The following is a 16,815-nucleotide window of genomic DNA, read 5'->3' as shown; positions in this document are numbered from 1 at the left end:
CCCAGCCCTGCCCCAGCCCTGCCCCAGCCCTGCCCGCCTTCAGGGGACGGGCTGGAATCGCGGAGTTTTTGCCCTGAACAGAATTAAACCCCTCCGAGAAAGGCGATCCTAACGATGCTTGCTATCAAGTGCCGGAGCTAAAGCCTTGAACGCTGCCACGGAAGGCAGGCACAGCTTTGACTTTGCGGTTTGTCTCCAGCTCCAGCTGCCGCCACTTCACAGAATCACGGAATATTCTGTGTTGGAAGGGATCCCCAAGCCTCATCAAAGTCTGATTTCCGGCCGTGCACAGGGCAGCACCAAGAGTTCCACCGTGGCCCTGACAGCATTGTCCAAACGCTTCCTGAGCTCGGCATTTGAAACAAAAAATTACACCCATCCACTGCCTAGATTTCCTCTGCTTGACATCCCCTGGCTGTACACAGCTGAGAGACAGAGGTATTTAACAGAGTGCCAAAACTTAAACCAATTAAAAAAAAAACCCCAGAACAACAACAACAAAAAACCCGTCAGTGGCATTTTTGTATTATTAAAAGAAATTTAATATAATTTTTAAATTAAAAAATTCAATCTCTCTATTAAAGACACTGAGTCAGGTGCTAATACTGTCAAACATATGCTTTTGGCATGAGTTTTACATAAAGTTTAAGATTTTATGCATTGCTTCAACAAGTTAAGAAACCATCTTCATACTTACAGTAGCAATAAAGTCAATTCCATACAATATCAAATATCCTTTTTTAAAAAAAGTTTTAAATATATTAGACTCTGATTGCCAAAATGCCATTTTATACACAAAGCTGCTAATACAATATACAGTTCTTACATTATTTTTTTCTTCACATAAAATACATTTCATCAAGTTTTATTTGTACATCATTTACTACTGATCAATGGAATTACGAGTTATTGCAGAAGGCTTGCCATCATCTCTTACTGTCCTGTACACGCAGCAGTCCCGCCTGCTCCAGGGTTATCCACACTCCTGCAACCTCACACCCCAATCTAAAGGCTGAAGACATTGTGGTGGCAATACTAAGGCTGCATCTGCACTGTTTAAAAACCCGTATCTCCCCTCCAGCTGTGGGTGGAGATCATTGCATTGGTGTAGCTTTGGGATCAGGTATCACGAGCAGAATCTCCTCTACTACAGCTTCCACGGTTGAAACATGGCAAAATATTCTAGGTCGTAATTGTGCCATGGCAGATGTTTCCCAGAGAGCCCAGTGGTACTCAAATTGTGTGAGGGAACTGAGAAGTCCACTACCAGTTTGGCCAACATGAAAACAGAATAAAGGTGAAGAACAACCAGGGAGAACTGTTCTGTTGCACATCCACAGGCAAAACAAAACAAAAAATGTAAATGTGTTCTGGTGTAAGAGGTGAGACCTTGCTGCTGCAAGTGTGTTCTGGATTCTGCCAGCAGAGAACTGACATACCAAAGTAGTCAAGGGGATTTGTCAAAATACAATGAAGCCCCTGTGCATTTCCTTTCTGTAAATTTAGGAACAGAGAAGTGCTGATCATGAGAGAAATCAAAAGAGTAAATAATAATGTCAAAATCTGCCATACTCTGAACTGTTATCCCCTTGCAAAAGTCTCCAAGTTAAAGATCAGCAAGAACTGTATAGTCACCAGAAAACTTCCAGAGAAGAAGAAACGAGTTACCTTTAGCAAGTATAAGGCACAGAAATAACCCAGGTGTAGGGAGAAACCTTCAGCAGACAGACAACAGTTCATCCACAGCTCACTGGAGACCAGTGCTATTGCTTTCTCAGGATATTCTCTTCTCCATGGTAACTGATTTAGTTTCAGCAGGGATGATGTGGGTAACCACAGCTCCAAGACTGAAGAAAAAAGGACACTAGAAAGAAGTTGTAATGTCATTTGGGAGCTTTTAAGGGATTTCAAGCCCATGAAGTAAGACCCTGCTCAATAAACTTGAGAATTCACTGCCTCCACTGAGTATTGCACTGAGTCATTATTGCTATTGCCCTGCCATGCTCTTCTCCATCCCTACCAGAAGTTCCTCATCCAGGTGGTTCTTCAACCACACCCCCAAGATGGCACAGAATCACATCAGCTAGAGTCAGTTCTTCCCAAAATTGGGAGGGTTTTAAGATTCAGGAGCACCAAAGAAGTGAAATTAGGTGGGCTGAAATCACATCATGTGGTATGTGAAACACAGATCCAGGTCTGATTTCAAACACATCCCAGCAATGGGACTCAAGCCCTTATCTAACATTGCTGTGCTGGGGCTTCCTTGGCTGAGCTCACTAAAGTACACACATTGTTCTGTAAGACACCTTTTTCTCCATCTAACAAATTTCTTCCAACGTGGAATGTAAAGCTTCTCCCATCAACCACTTAGTTTGCTAGAAGCAGTACAAATTCAGCACACAGGAAAATGTTGTGAGGGGAAGGAAGGGTTATTCTTGTGCAGCTCTGCCTGCAACAGACCTGTCTGTACATCCACATTCTCAGATCTTTGCACAGTCTCTATGAACAATACAACATTTGTCTCCCTGGTAACTGAACAGTGACTCTAATCTGGCCTTGAATCTGTAATTAGATATTTATTGATCTTAAAACCATTCAGTATATCATAAAACCCTCAAATGCTCCTCTAATAAACTAAGATATGCCAGTCACAACATGATTTCTACGTTCTACAGCTTTTTAACCACATTAAGATCCAATGAAACAGCCAAGTGTCCTCTGCTCTGTACCTTAGAGCTTTCCTCTGGGATGGCCTTTAAAACACACAGATATCAAAACCCCACTATTGTAACACTGCTAAATTTTACAGTGCAAAGTGTTATTCCTAGAGGTAGGCTGTTACAATGCCTGTGTAAGAGAATCTATGTGGTTTTTATTCCCCCAAGCCCGTTTTTTTGCACAAAATAGTTCACCAGAAGCAGGTTAATTACCCACCTTACAGAATCCCTCATCCCAGACCTACAACCAACAGCTCTGCCAGTGCTCCACAGGCAGTGACCATTATATCCCAAATGTCACCACACAGAAGCATGAATCCATTCCAGGCCATTCTTCAACAGCCTTCCAGCTCATGCCCTGGTGCAACTTCAGCCCAAAGCCAGTGGTAGGTCAATACTTGGCAGGGCTGTGAAACTCATCCTTCAAGATTTATCCATTACTGCCTCTTACCATTAATAACTCTCCTGTCTGATTAAGAATTGATTACATTTGATCAGACACCACAAGACTTCACAGCAGGATGATGAGTTCCCAGAGTTTTACTTATGTGAAATACCAATGGAAGCCAAAGAGCTGTTTGTCTAAAATGGACTGGTTTCCTGCAGTTCTAAGGTATTAACAGCTCTCAATGAAAGCAAGCCTCAAACTACTTTACACTATTGCATTCATGATCTCCACTTCCTTGGAATTAGGCAGGGTTCAATACACTTGCTAGCACAAAGTTGCTCTGAGAAGGAAAAGGGCCCTACTCCTCCTTTGCTGGGAGGGAAGGCAACATCTGGGCCCAAATTTTGCACCATATACAACCCAGTAGATAGCGGCACCAAAATTTCTTAGAGTGAGCTCGGAGATCTCATTAGAATGGATGTGGAGTGACAAACCTCTCCACCATGGGAGAAGAGAGGCACCTGAAAGATCATCTCCCCTGTTCTGTAATAGCCAGGCCACAGTTGGTGTTATCCCAGAATAATTTACTCAAGGTAATTAAAGATCCACTGTTAACCACACATGGATGCAGTAAAGTCTTTCCAGTTACCAAATCACCCTATTACTACTAGAGAATGACTTTAAAATCCCTTAAGGTCAAGCAGAAGTATTTTCTAGTCCTATAATTAGCATATGTTCCAACAATGGAGGGAACCTTCCACTTCTCTGAATGCTTTGAACTCTGTCTTTAGCAGAACTGGGGTTTTAAGCAAAACAGACCAACTGCTACCATTTTCTAGTTTGCACCTAAAACTGGTGAGGAAAGAGAATTCTTTCATACAATTGAAACCATTAAATTGTCAGCCTGGTAGCTCACAGGTCCAAGGTGTGTCCTGCACAGTGTGGCAGTGGTGGTGACACACAGCCACCTCTGCTGCCTGGAGGAGAGCCCTGTATGGGAATGTATGCAGCCCCAGCAATGGGTGGATTTGATGGGGGGCAGAGGGTAGCACTTAACAGTCACTGGAAGCCTCAGTCAACTTTTTATAGCCTAGAAAAAAGTTAAGGCTGTGAGGATCCCCACAGAGGGAGAGTACATGTGAAGGGGAACATTGATGTCTAACAGGTGCCAGATAAAAGGAAGATGGGTGGAAGCTGCATTTGCTGTTGCTTGGCTGAAGCACAACTACATGAGCTAGATTTAATCCACTGATGGCTTACAGAGACCCAAACAGGTTGATGTCCTCAGAGTTTGGAATTTAAGCTGCCCAAGAAGACACATATTCATGCAGGCAAACAGTTACGTGTGTGACAGCCCCTCTGTGCAGAAGAGTTAAAGATTTACAGTTACTTCTTAAATACAACTGAAGTGTGACCAGTTCCTCAGAGCTGTGCCAGTGTTTGCCAGGTGGGCTGTCAGAGCTCACATGAATACACCAAGACACAGTGTTGGTGCTGCAGAGAGGCTTTGTTAAGTACTGATGGTGTGAGGAAACCCCCACAGACAAAGAGGCCTTTAAACCTTCCTCTGCCAGCTGCTGCCCACTGCTGACAGCTTCAGCAAGGGAGCTGGAAACCAGAAAAAAGCATCTCCTGTCCTGCTGCAGTGTTCAACTACCACAGCAATGGTTAAAGTTATTTCTCAGCCAAAGACTGCAGGTCAATGAAAGTGCTGTCACATCTACGGGATTAGAAATGCTTCCATGGCGTTCCTAGGTTAGTGTTGGCAAGCCTTTCCTTCACATCCCTCCTGAGCCCTGTGGTTCTGGAAATCCAGAAAAAATCAGAACACAAAGCATATTGCCCCTAGTATCTGTGTTGAGCATACAGAGTAAACAAACAGAATCAATAGGAAAGTGAGATCAACAAAAGTCTTTTCAGTTTTAACAAATTAGGAGTCTAAATAGTACAAATAAGTTTTTTAAATTACTTATTCCAATATAGACCTTTGTCAGTATTTTATTGCAGTAAAATTCTATTGCCAGGGCCCCTTTATTGCAACACCAGTTTTAAAGCCTATTGAGTGAAGCCTGTTCCAGGAAAAGTTCTGCTTCAAACCTGATGGCAGTCTGCAGTGACGAGCTGACAGGAGCAGAACAGGACCCAGCCAGAGCACAGTTTGTGATGGTGAGCTGTCACTGCAAGGAGGTAACGCCTTGCAAACTTCCTAAGTGCAGCATCTGTGCTTGCTTGTTGCTCCAGCCCTGGCAGTGCTGGATCCAGCTGTGTGGAAAACAGCTCTGTCCACTCTTGCAAACCGCATGCAGGGGCTGACCTCCCCTCCAGGATATGTGCATCACCCAAGAGTGAAAGCACAGGTCTGAACTGTCACCTTCCAGCTGCTCGGTGACTTACAGCAAGAGGCTCAGACACAAAGATTTGAATTCAGATCCTTTCTTTGTTCCAAGGCATCTCATGACTTACCAAGGATGGGGAGGCAGCACACCATCCTTTCTTCCCCAGGGAGCAAGGCTAAGGAGACTCCTTTGACACCGTATTGATGTGCATCCCTTCCTCTCCTAAGAGCCTTGCTCCACCTGCATTACTCATCCAGCTGCAATGGAAGTAATTGGCAGGGTAAAGTACAATTCAAGATGAACAAGGCTGCCACAGTCAGGATGTCCATAACCAAATTCTCCCTTTGGAATGCAAACAACCTGGCCACTGCGACGGATCCAACCAGCCCACCCACGTCTTGTTTCCTCTGGGGTGAGACACAGGCCAGACTAGGAAATCCTGCAGCACCCGTGCACCTTCTCTTCCATTTCCTCCATGGGAGCTTTGAATTTCAAGAGGGGTGGATCACCACTGGACACTGTGTAATACACTGAGGTCCCATTGGAGCTGTAGGGAGAAGTCCTGGATTCGATTAAGTGCGACTTGGGCTCGCCCACGCTCTCAGCAACTCCCGCCACGCCGGCGCTGAAGTGGGTGCTGAGGAAGGGGTGCTGGAGCAGTTTGGCTGCAGCTCGCTGCCGCTTCAGTTCCGACAGCGTTTGGTGGTTGTGCTCCTTGTAGGTGCCCCAGAGCTGCGGGGCCTCGGGCAGCGCGGGGCTGCCGTAGGGCAGCACGTGCCCGGGGTTACTCTCGGGGTCAGCGTGCACGCTCCAAATGTCCCCGTTGGAGAAGGGGTACTGGTAAGGGCTGGCAGATGCCATCAGTCCGTTCTGCAGAGGGATCTCGCTGTCACACTGGGTGCTTTTGTTCGCCAGCTCCGGGAGGAGGGCGGAGTTCTCCAGCACTGAATTCTGTAACAGCAAGACAGGAAAGAGCATTTTCTCCCGTTCCCCATAGCAGGGTTCACCCCTGTGACAACCTCCTAAGTCTGCTCACACTCAGCCTTTCTACGGGTGCTGCAGCACAAACACTGAATTCCCCCACTAATGCTGCGAGCCCCAACCAGGAGCTCCTGTCCAAACAAGACATGGAACCTTAACTTGGAAGGCCTCACACACACACACACAAAAAAAAATATGCTTATCTATGTAACATAATTTAATAATTAATAATTTCAATTTCATTAAAAACAAGTAACTGCAAAACAAGTTTACAATTCTTTTGTGCTTACCAGTTTGTAAGCTTTAGAATGAAAGGCACACGGTATTTTTTTTTGAGCATCCTGGTTCATTTTTATCTCAAAACTATGTATGCAGCTGTAAATCCAAAACAGGCTTTCCACTTAAGTGGGACATCCCAATTTATACCAGATGAGAATTTGATCTTTTGCTTGCACCTGGTGGATGAGGCCTACAAATTTTTCAGCCACCTTCCACCCGCTGCTACTGAACCTGCACCACCAGCCCTCCGCAGTGACTCCCACCAGAGATTCCTTACAGGGTCTGTATTCTCCTGGTCAGACCGAGTCTCCCCCATTTCTCCAATGAGACCTGAGTTTCTTCCTTCTTCTGCTGCCCCCAGTTGCTGCCACACCATGGCCTCCTTCTCGCACTCCTTCCTGTAGAGGTTTGTCCTGTCCGAAAGGCTGGCCCTCCTCACCACCTTCCTGTGGGACAGGGACAAGGGACATCAAAGCTGTGAGCAGGACATGACATTTCCTCTTAGCCTGTAGCTCTTCTCACCTCCTCCTCCTCCTCACACTCCACAGCCTCTCCCTCTGGAATGGAACGTGGATTCAGCTTCCTGGCACCCACACAAAGCCAAGGCACTGGGCTGGATGCTGAAGGTGGGAGGAATTTTAAGGAGCTCTAAACTGGCACTGTAAATCTGTGGTAAAGCTCATGCAGGTCACCTTATGGACCTATTCTGCAACCAGTGCAGTAAATGTAGAGGGAAATGGCCCATGGGCTGTTTAGGGAGCTTTGTGGTGGCAAGGACTGCTTTGGTGTCTAGCAAACATCTTATAAAGACCTCTGCAAACTGTGTTTCAGCACTGCATCTTGGCCATGTGTCACACTACTGAAAAGCTCAACTTAATCCACTTGAAGCACTGATCTTCCAACACCAGCTTCAGTGTTTTAACAGGGTAAATTCTTACCATTTGGTCCTGTGCTCAGGCCAGTCCTTAAACCACACCAGCACAAAACCATTGTTTTTGTGTTTTCCCCCCAAGAATTAGCACCTCTTCCTAAGGAAAAAGCCACTCTCCAAAGGAGCTCTGCTTTCAGCAACTGCAATGAGCTCCTGCCTTTCACAGGTTCATTCAGAAAGGACAGAAGGGTGGTTCTCACCAGCCTCAGGGTGCTCTGCAGCCACACCTGGGTGGGCAGACCAGAGCCCCAGTGACCTGCAGGGAACAGCACAACTCACCCCCGGCTGCCTGTGCTGGAGGTCCTGCGGCTCAGGGAGGATTTATGCCTCATCTGAGACTTCATGATCACATCGTGTTTGTGTTTCAGCTCCAGGAGCAGCACTTTGAATTCCTCCTCTTCACACAGATCTATGGCACACACAGACCAAGCCCTTTGTCAGAGGGTTCTCATTAACACCATGTTACTAATTGTGCCTTCCTGATTAGACACCCAGGTCTTAGGGCTGCACACAACAGCAGGGGGGCTCCCAAGCACAAGGGATAACATAGGAAACACACAGCAGGAAGACTTGGTGCTTGAGAAATATCTTCTTCCTTCTTTTTATGAGCAGGAAAAAGAATTTTCTGTAGTAAAGTAAGTGCTTCAAAACTTCAGTCCCTGTTAAATAAACTTTGATTCTAAAAAGATACCTAGAAAATTATGTTAATGCTTCTGAAAGCACCACATGAGGACTCCAGCCATTTCTTAGCCATTTCTTTCTTTACGCTTCATAAACTCACCTATGGGCATCTCATCCAAAGATGTCCTGGCACTCAAACTAGCCCCATGGGACACGAGCAATTCAGCCATCTGCATCTGAAGAATGGAAAGAAAGCCAAGATAGAGGTATTTGAGGCAATTTAGGCTTTTCTCCCTAAAGCTGAAAGGCTGGAATAAGATGAGAGGCAAAGGCACATGGGTTTAATTCGCCCCAAGTACCTCTGGTGTGTGATGTTAAACACTGTTCCCACCATCCACCTCCACAGGCATGCTCTACCTGAAATTTCTCAGCAACCAGTTCTTTCTGGAGCCCATGGGATCTCCTCTGATGCTGTCCAGAGAGCCCAGCCCTAGTGCAGGTTTATTTCATTTACAGAGTACTCCACAGCTGGCCCAAACAGAAAGAAATGCCACCCTCACACACGACACCTAGAGCAAAATCCTTACCTGGCCCCAAAAAGCAGCAGCATGCAGAGGTTCCCAGCCATCCCAGTCCTTCACATCCAGGCTTGCCCCCTGGTCAAGGAGCACTTCAGCTGCATGCAGATAGCCATTGGCTGCAGCTATATGCAGCTAGGAGATAAGGAACAGAGCATGAGCCACCTGCAAGGACCACAAATGGTTTTATACACCGAGTTTCAGAGGATTTTCTTGGATAATGGTTGAGCCTAGAGCTGGCCAGGCAGCACATTTCACACTGGGCAGATGGCACCAGGTCAAGAGCAGGTCATTCCTGTTACAGCTCAGTATTGCCTGCATGTATTTCTGTTTGGAGAGGAAATTGTTTAACAGTTAGAATAACTTAGATATATGGATGAGAAAAATAATGTATTCCCATTTTAAATCAAGGCCTTGTAAGTGCTTCCCAATCTGTAGGGAAAGCACCATCAAAACATGAGCCTGCAATGCAGAACATCATCCACTGTAAGTTCTGCATTTCTCATGCCAGAAGAACATCTCCTCTTCCCCACTAAAGTGCTGTGGATGTGATTTTTCTGAATCAAATTTACAGCCTGCTTTAGTCAGGACTCTGTGCAATTGCACTTCCAATCACACTATAATTATTTTCACCATTTGAAAGTCGAAAACATTTTAAACCTTGGCTACTTTAACTTAAGGGAATATGATTTTTCAGATATTGGCTTCCAACTACAGCCACCACTTTGGAGACAATCAATAATGGTCATTTTTAGTCCCCCAGCTTCATGCCTCTGAAGATTTTCATAACTGCAGTCTGCTCTTGCATCAAACATTGACCCATGCACTGCTCTGAAGGGATTAATTCCACTCAGAGCTCCTGCTACTTCAGTTGTGCTAAAGGGGAGAATCAAAGCTTCTTCTCAAAAATATTCATGAGGATGCCATCACACACAGTTAAAACTTCATCTGGAAATAAACTCTGATGCTTTCTGGCAACTCAATTAATTTCTACATGCATTTTATGCCACTTTCTAGAGGCCACATGAATTAATAAGGAATCAGTTGGGGATGATACGAAAGGGGGAGGCAAGAGGTCTGCTTAAACGTATGTATATAATCCCTGTTAAAGGCAAAAATGCATTAAAAAATGAGCTGCAATAAAAACTTCAATCATCCAAGCTTACCTTCGAGGGAGCCTGCCCTCCCCTTACACGTCTGGTATATGCTAGAAATGACATTTAGATTAAGAAACTGGAATGCACTGCCATGGCCTGGCCCTCAAACAATGAACCAAGTGCCTGTATATCAGATATATCTGGACTCAAGCATTAAATGGCCATGGTTGTATGAAATTCCCAACACATATTACCACATTACTGAACAGCTGGGACTGCTGTTAGACACAGTTTAGGAGACACATTTGTGGGGTGCAAAGGGCTAGGATTGTTCAGCCATCTCAGTCCCTGTCCAGACAAATCAGATGCCAGCTTGCTTTGTGCTGTTTTGTCCTGGGTGACCACCTCTGCCCAGGGCAGGTGCCAGCCAGTGAGAACAAACACAGCGGCCACTGACTCTGTGAGCCAGACCCCACACAAAGCAGAAGGAGGGAGGAAGTCTCCAGGGTTCTCAGCACTCATCCTGCTCTCATGGAAAGCAGAGGGCTCTCACATCTCCTCCACAGGAGCCCAATCAGCCCTTGAGAAGCAGGAGGTTACTGGGAGGTCCTTCAGGCCCAGCTCCCTGCAGGTTAGCAGATGTGTTATGTTCTGTATGAGATTTCCCCTCTCAGTGACTTGCACCTGTTGATTTTGTGTAACTCCTGCTCCAGGGCAGGTTTCATAACCCCTGGGCTGAAGGAAAGCAAAACAGAAGCTGCTGCAGTTTCACTCACCAGCGTAGCACCTTGGGCATCAGTCCTGTTCAGGTCCTGTCCAGTCGCAAGTATGTCATGAATATCACAGATCATCACCTGCTCCGGAGCAGCTCGCATCTCATTGATCCTCTCCTGGGTAATCCCTGTTAAAATCCCAGTTAAAAGGTTGGGTAAAACCCTCCACTGGCTGAGTGAAATAAGACATGATCCTGGCTGATATGACCCCACATCCTTCACCCTCATGATCTTTAGAAATCAGAATAACTAGACAGAGTCAGGTCCCAAGAAATTATGCCAGGAGCAACCCTCTGCTTTTCTCCAGAGGCAAATCAAGAGCTGAGAAACAGGGTAATTTATAGTACCATATTGACTCATTTCTGTATTTTGCATAAACTCAGTGTCCTTACCTTGATAGGCCATGCAAGTCTCAATGACATCCAGGGTTGGCTCATCTTCACAGAGGTCATATGGCATGTTGCCATCTGCATTGACTGCCAACAGGTCTGCTCCACTGCAAGGGGAAAACTGAATTACACCTCAGACAGCTTAGAGGAGACAGTGCCAAACACTGGGATAAATGCTTAGGAAAAACTAACTGGGATTTGATAGTTGCCCAAATGCCACCAAGGTATCTATGAGATAAGAAAGATTTGAAGCAAAGCTGTGGTGATATGAGTGGAGAAGATTAATTCCAGAACTGGATGAAAGGCAGCACACTACACCTCCTTCCCGAGTCAGTAATGCCATGTTCTACATCCGCTCCATTTTCATAACCCTCATCCAAAAATTTCCTAACCCAAGTGGGAACATCCTCCAAGGGATGCTTGACTGCATCCTCTTCTCTCCTTCATTATACAGTCAAAGAAGAGCCAAACAGTCAGTGCTCATCTCCCAGATGACAGCACTGAAGTCTCCCTCCCTGAGGAAGCAGCAGCAGGCATGGCTGTGCAAGGCAGCAGGTTAACAATCCCAAAGCACCAGCACTCTGGGGAAGGGAGGAGAGGCCTCCACACACAGGCAGGATGCACCTCAGGTGTTCATGAAACAGCTCAAAACACACCTGGTTTCCTCCTCCTTGCTGCCAAGTCTAGAAAGACTTGAGCTTTAGGGACTTGGTCAAGCGCCCTGTGTCAGCACTGGGGATCAAACATCACAGGAAATTTACTGATCATTAATTAAGACCCAGTGAGACAGGTCACCAAGTTCACCCAGGCGCCTGAGCTGCACAAACACACTGCTCCTACACTGCTGTCTGCTTGACTGGGGCTGGAAGATCTGAAGTGGTGTTTAAGGAGCTTCAGGGTGGACCCTGCTGGCTGCTCCTGTTTCTACCCCACCACTGACAACAGTTCCACAGGCACACACAGACACACCAGAATACAGGCAAAAAGGGGTAAATTTTGGCCCAGTCTCCAGAAGCTTCACAAAACTGAACCTAGCAATCTAGGGTTTTATTGTCTCCTCAGCCTTTCTGCTCTTCCTCCTTCCCCCACTTCTCCCCCAAGCAGGAAGGTCTCCCATGAGCAGCCTGAAAGCAGGGAATAATCAGTCTCAGTTTCCATCCACAGAAGCTGTGGGCAGAATCAGACCTGCAGAAAGGACAGACACTAAAAGCCACCTACTGCTGGATGAGGATCTTCACCAGGTTGATATGACCACACGTGGCTGCTGCATGCAGTGGAGTCCACAGCTCGTTGTCCTTGGCATTGACGTTGGCCCCGTGGCTGAGGAGGAGCTTGACTATGTCCTCATAGTTGTCTATGCAGCACTGGGGAGCAAGAAATGCAGACAGATTGGGGTTTTTTTAAACTTTGGGAAAATGAGGGCTCATACTTGCTCAGCTGTGAAATAACAAAGGGCACCTGGACATGGAGACCGACTTTATCCTGCACTGCTTGGCAAGGAGCATCGCCAGCAAAGTTAAGCACCAAGGTGAGCACCAGCAGGTAAAAAGGAAGAACACCAGCACTGGACAGACCAAAAGGTCACTGGTGATTTCCAGGGCCTTCTGGTGTGGGGGCAGAACCAGCAGGGAACAACAGCAAACTCGCTCACAGCTTCCATTCCACTGGGTCTTCCATATTCAAGAGCAAACATAGCAGAAATTCAATGTAACCAGTATAACCACATACCAAGGGATGAGCTGACAAGTTGACATTCCCTTTTCTTAGGGAAAATCCCACACACTGGCATGTGATGTGTGAACTCTCAGGAGTTCACCCTACCTACCACAGTTATCTGGAGAGGCACAAATTGGATTCCCAGAATTATGAACTACTTTGCAGGGCACTTTTCACTTCCTGAAAAAATAGTAGCTTCCTTCCTGCATTTAGAGTATAGCCCAGCAGGCCAGAAGGGCCTCAACCTTTTTCCTTTGGTGAAGGTGGAATTTGCTCTTTGATCCACCTCTTGTTCACCTCTAAAGATGAATGTGCATGTGATAAAGACATTAAAATCAGATTTATTCTTGTGCAAGAAGCCTGTTTGTTGCCTGTGCACTGCTGCAGAGCCACACAGCTCAGCACACAGTGCAGGGCTGAATTCCAACACACAGCAAGCATTCCAGCAGCTGAGTGACAAGGACCTTTCAGGTATTTCTATTCTGTTCACCATTTCTACATGGAAGTGGGCTTAAAGTCATGCCTGTCACACAGCCAAGTTAGCACAGAAGTGGAAGGAAGTCACATTCACTGGAAGGAATGCTAATGTGCCCGCTGAGGGGCTTCTCTGTGCTCAGGGATTCAGTTAATTCCAGCAGATACAAAGCTCCCATCATAACTCCCAATGCATCTTTACAACCTCTCAGTGGGCAAGGTGGGATTCTCCAGGCTTTAGAACCTGGCTGGGAAAGCAGGGAGGCAGTCAGTGTTTCTCTGAGTGCAGGACAACATCTCTGTGGAGGGGTGATGGTGGTGGGGACCTTTTGTTCTTCCAGAAGCCAGTTTGCATTTTTAAACAAACATTCATCCAGCTTTGAAGAGAGCAGGCGACTGGCAAAAGAATCCAAAATCCCAAGTCAATGGGAGCATTCAAAGCAGGGAGCTGTGGCCAGAAAACCCTGAGTGCTCCTGTGACAACCACACCACTGTTGTTTGAGGCTGTGGAGGCGGCAGCTGCCAGGCACGGCCAGTCCCACGTGCCTGAGAAAGAATAGAAAAACCCTTATGGAAACAGCACAGAGGCTCCAAGGAAGGCCACAGACCTACACACCACTACAGCAAGTCTGTATTTCACTGGTGATCAGCTACTGCCATCCCATACAGACTTTGGAAGTCCCTGAACCCACAACAAACAGCAGTGGATTCTTCAAGGATCCTGGGCATCACTTATTTAAATCACTTTCAAAACTCATGGATTGACAAGGTCTCTAAATTTGAGTTAATCTGCTGTGAGAATGTAGAGCCCAGTCCTACAAAAATTAAAGGGCAATTTAAGAAATTAAAGGAAAATGCTGTTCACATGTGAAGTCCAGCCCTGACCCCTGAGCTCTTATTATCACTGAATAAAATCTGGGATACAGCAAGAAAAGGATGTGATCTCAGTTTGCTCCCCAAGACTGCCAGCACAGTGTGGTGAAGTTTTACTGCTTTAGCTGAGGGAAAAAAGGGGAATCTAAGAGGTGTCCCTGTTAGAGCTGGCCAGGCTGGCTGAGTGGGCAGCAGGAGGACGCAGGTGAGCTCCTGGCACGCCTCACCTGATGCAGCGCAGTTAATCCATCCTCATTGCACAGGTCGGGGCTGATGTTGCTCTTCAGCAAGTAACACACTGCAAGGCAAGGACAGAGGAGAGTCAGAGCAGCCACCCTGGCACAGCTCGTGTTCTCAGCCAGCTCTGGGCTGTCCAAAGCAAGGCAGATCACCCCATTGCTGTGGGCAGAGCTGCAGCAGCCACAGGCGCAGCACTGGCTTGTCACCGCGGTGAGAGCAGAGCCTTCCTGGGATTATCCAGCAGAGAGCACCAGCACACAATTTTCCCCCAGTTTCCCTCCAAAGGAGACTTAACACAGTTACAATTTTTATTCAGTTGTGTAGGAACAGTCTCCATTTTTGCCGTGTGCTCCACAATGCCCGAGTGCAACCTCTGCACTCTGTGGCCCAGGAGAGCCCCGAGGGGATTTTGGGGTCTCGAGTTAAGAGCCATGAGAGAGATTCCTTCCAGCATGAGAGGGATGAGACCTTGCCTCAACAAGTGATCTATCCATGCTGAGAAACCAAATACATTCAGGGCCCTGCCACACCTAAATACACCAGGGGTGCTTTGGACACTTCACTTGAGCTGCTGGGGGTTTGGGGAAAGCTTCCCAGAGGCTTTAGTTTTTAATCACTGCTTTGGGGGGAATGGGTAACATTTATTCCATTAAAATGCAAATTTCCAAAACACATAAAAAGTCATTAGCCCCTAGGTGAAATCCATACACAGGGCAATTGCAACAAGGTTGGCAGGGAGCATAAATTAATAGCAACACTTTGAAGAAACTCTTCAAAATCAACACTGCTGACAGATTTGGATGATCCATGCCCATTTTCTGCTGTTTTCTTGCTCATTCCCTGCTTTTTCTCCAGAGATTTCACTACTCAATGCTCTTCCTACCTCAAATGTCACTGAGAACACAAGCACAAGCCAGAGGTTCATAATCATCTCCCCAGGGCCAGAGCAGCAACAGATATTCACGTCACATCTTGTTTGATGGCAGGCATGCAAGCACTGAGTGAAACCAGAGCTGCACAAGAAGGAGCCCTGACACAGCTGAAAGGGCAATAACCATCCTCAGAGCTGGCAATCAAAACCACTGCCAGGCTGCTCACTCCAAAGCATCCTGCAGCCTCTGAGCCCTGTCCTGCTGTCAGAGGGAGCTCCTTCCCCAGCACATCCCAAACCATCTGCAGGGCTGTCCCTGGGGACTGAGCACTTCTGGCACGCAGAACAGAACATGGAAAACACACCCACCATGACATCAGTGATGATTTATGAGGCTTTGTTTAAAAGATCTGGAAAAAGCACTCGTAAGAAAGGCAAATCGAAAGCAAAGTGTAATTTTGATTGGAAGCCACTGCTCTGACGTTATCACAAAGGAAGGCAAAACCAGCCAGAAGTGAAATAAAACACTTCACATCACGGAGTTGTTTCACCCAACTCAAAATGGATGCTTGGATTTACTTTTGCTGGAAATAATTTCGAGGCATGGACACCTGCTGGATGAAACTGCTGCAAAAAAGCAGAATACAGCAAAGAAAACTCATCCAGCACCACAGTGAATCCAAAGCCTCTGGGTTTTTTCCAGCTCGAAGGCCAGTGCAGGAAGCCCACGCCTACACTGGACTCACAGCCCCAACACTTGCATGCTTAACAGTAATAAGAGCACTGAACCTCAGCCAGTATATCCAATTTAATGACTCTGCTTCTACTGTTTCTGGCCAGCCCTGGGCTCTTGCTCTCCTAATCCAAGCTGAGTGATAGACGATTCACCAGTGGGTCTGTTTGTCTCTTATTTACGTTGGATGTTCTGCCCATTAGGGTTTTAATTCAATCTCAGTCAGTTAAGTGCCATTGTGTACTAATGACACACAGCTCCATAATCATGTTTTGCCTGATTATGGAGATTTGGACAAGTAGATGCTGGCAAATTAACCTTGTAAGTGCTGTCTCTCCATGGGAAGAAGCAGCAGCATAAATCCCAGCTTGTTACAGGGTTTTGTGTCAAAGGCACTGTGATCATGGCTTGACAGAGCTTGTAAGAGGCCCTGAAGGGTTAAGGTTCATAGAAGTTTTAATCTTACCCTAAAGAAGCTTTGAATTCTTCACTAACCCCTGCAGCAGCCCTCGTGTTCACAGTGCACCTCCCCTTGGCTCCCTTCTGCCCTCAGGACATGCTCACCTTATTTCCCAGTATCTCACAACACACAGAAGACTGACAACCACAAGGCACCAGAAAAGCTCAGAAAAGCCAGGTAGTGAAGCTAGGTGTGGATGTGGAACCTCTGAGTCCAGGCAGACAAGGCACAAAGAAGAGATTATCAGACTTCTTTCTGTCCTGTCCTAAGCTGAAGATTGCATTTCAGGGCTCAGCAGGGGAGCACAGGGTAAGGCAGCAATGAGCCCCCATTCCGGCCTGGCAGCCCAAATTCACAG

At 46.6% G+C, this 16,815-nt stretch overlaps 1 protein-coding gene across 2 annotated transcripts in view; it reads right to left on the bottom strand.

Annotated features, from left to right (window-relative positions):
• Nucleotides 1-525: 525 nt before the first annotated feature.
• The window catches only part of PPP1R16B (protein phosphatase 1 regulatory subunit 16B), a 43,344-nt gene continuing 27,054 nt past the window's right edge, over nt 526-16,815 (bottom strand). For both annotated transcript variants that reach the window (XM_015647750.3, XM_015647751.3), the window contains exons 3-11: nt 14,381-14,451; nt 12,309-12,454; nt 11,094-11,197; nt 10,705-10,829; nt 8,841-8,966; nt 8,414-8,489; nt 7,912-8,041; nt 6,979-7,147; nt 526-6,392 (exon numbers count right to left, since the gene is read on the bottom strand). In XM_015647750.3, coding sequence (XP_015503236.1) covers nt 5,871-6,392; nt 6,979-7,147; nt 7,912-8,041; nt 8,414-8,489; nt 8,841-8,966; nt 10,705-10,829; nt 11,094-11,197; nt 12,309-12,454; nt 14,381-14,451 — 1,469 coding nt within the window. In that variant the 3' untranslated portion in view covers nt 526-5,870. The remainder of the gene's footprint in view (nt 6,393-6,978; nt 7,148-7,911; nt 8,042-8,413; nt 8,490-8,840; nt 8,967-10,704; nt 10,830-11,093; nt 11,198-12,308; nt 12,455-14,380; nt 14,452-16,815) is intronic.

Source organism: Parus major, chromosome 20 (assembly GCF_001522545.3).
Source record: "Parus major isolate Abel chromosome 20, Parus_major1.1, whole genome shotgun sequence".
Taxonomy (NCBI): Eukaryota; Metazoa; Chordata; class Aves; order Passeriformes; family Paridae; genus Parus; species Parus major.
The sequence above is the reverse complement of the archived record's forward strand: the minus strand, read 5'-3'. Positions and strand labels throughout refer to the sequence as shown.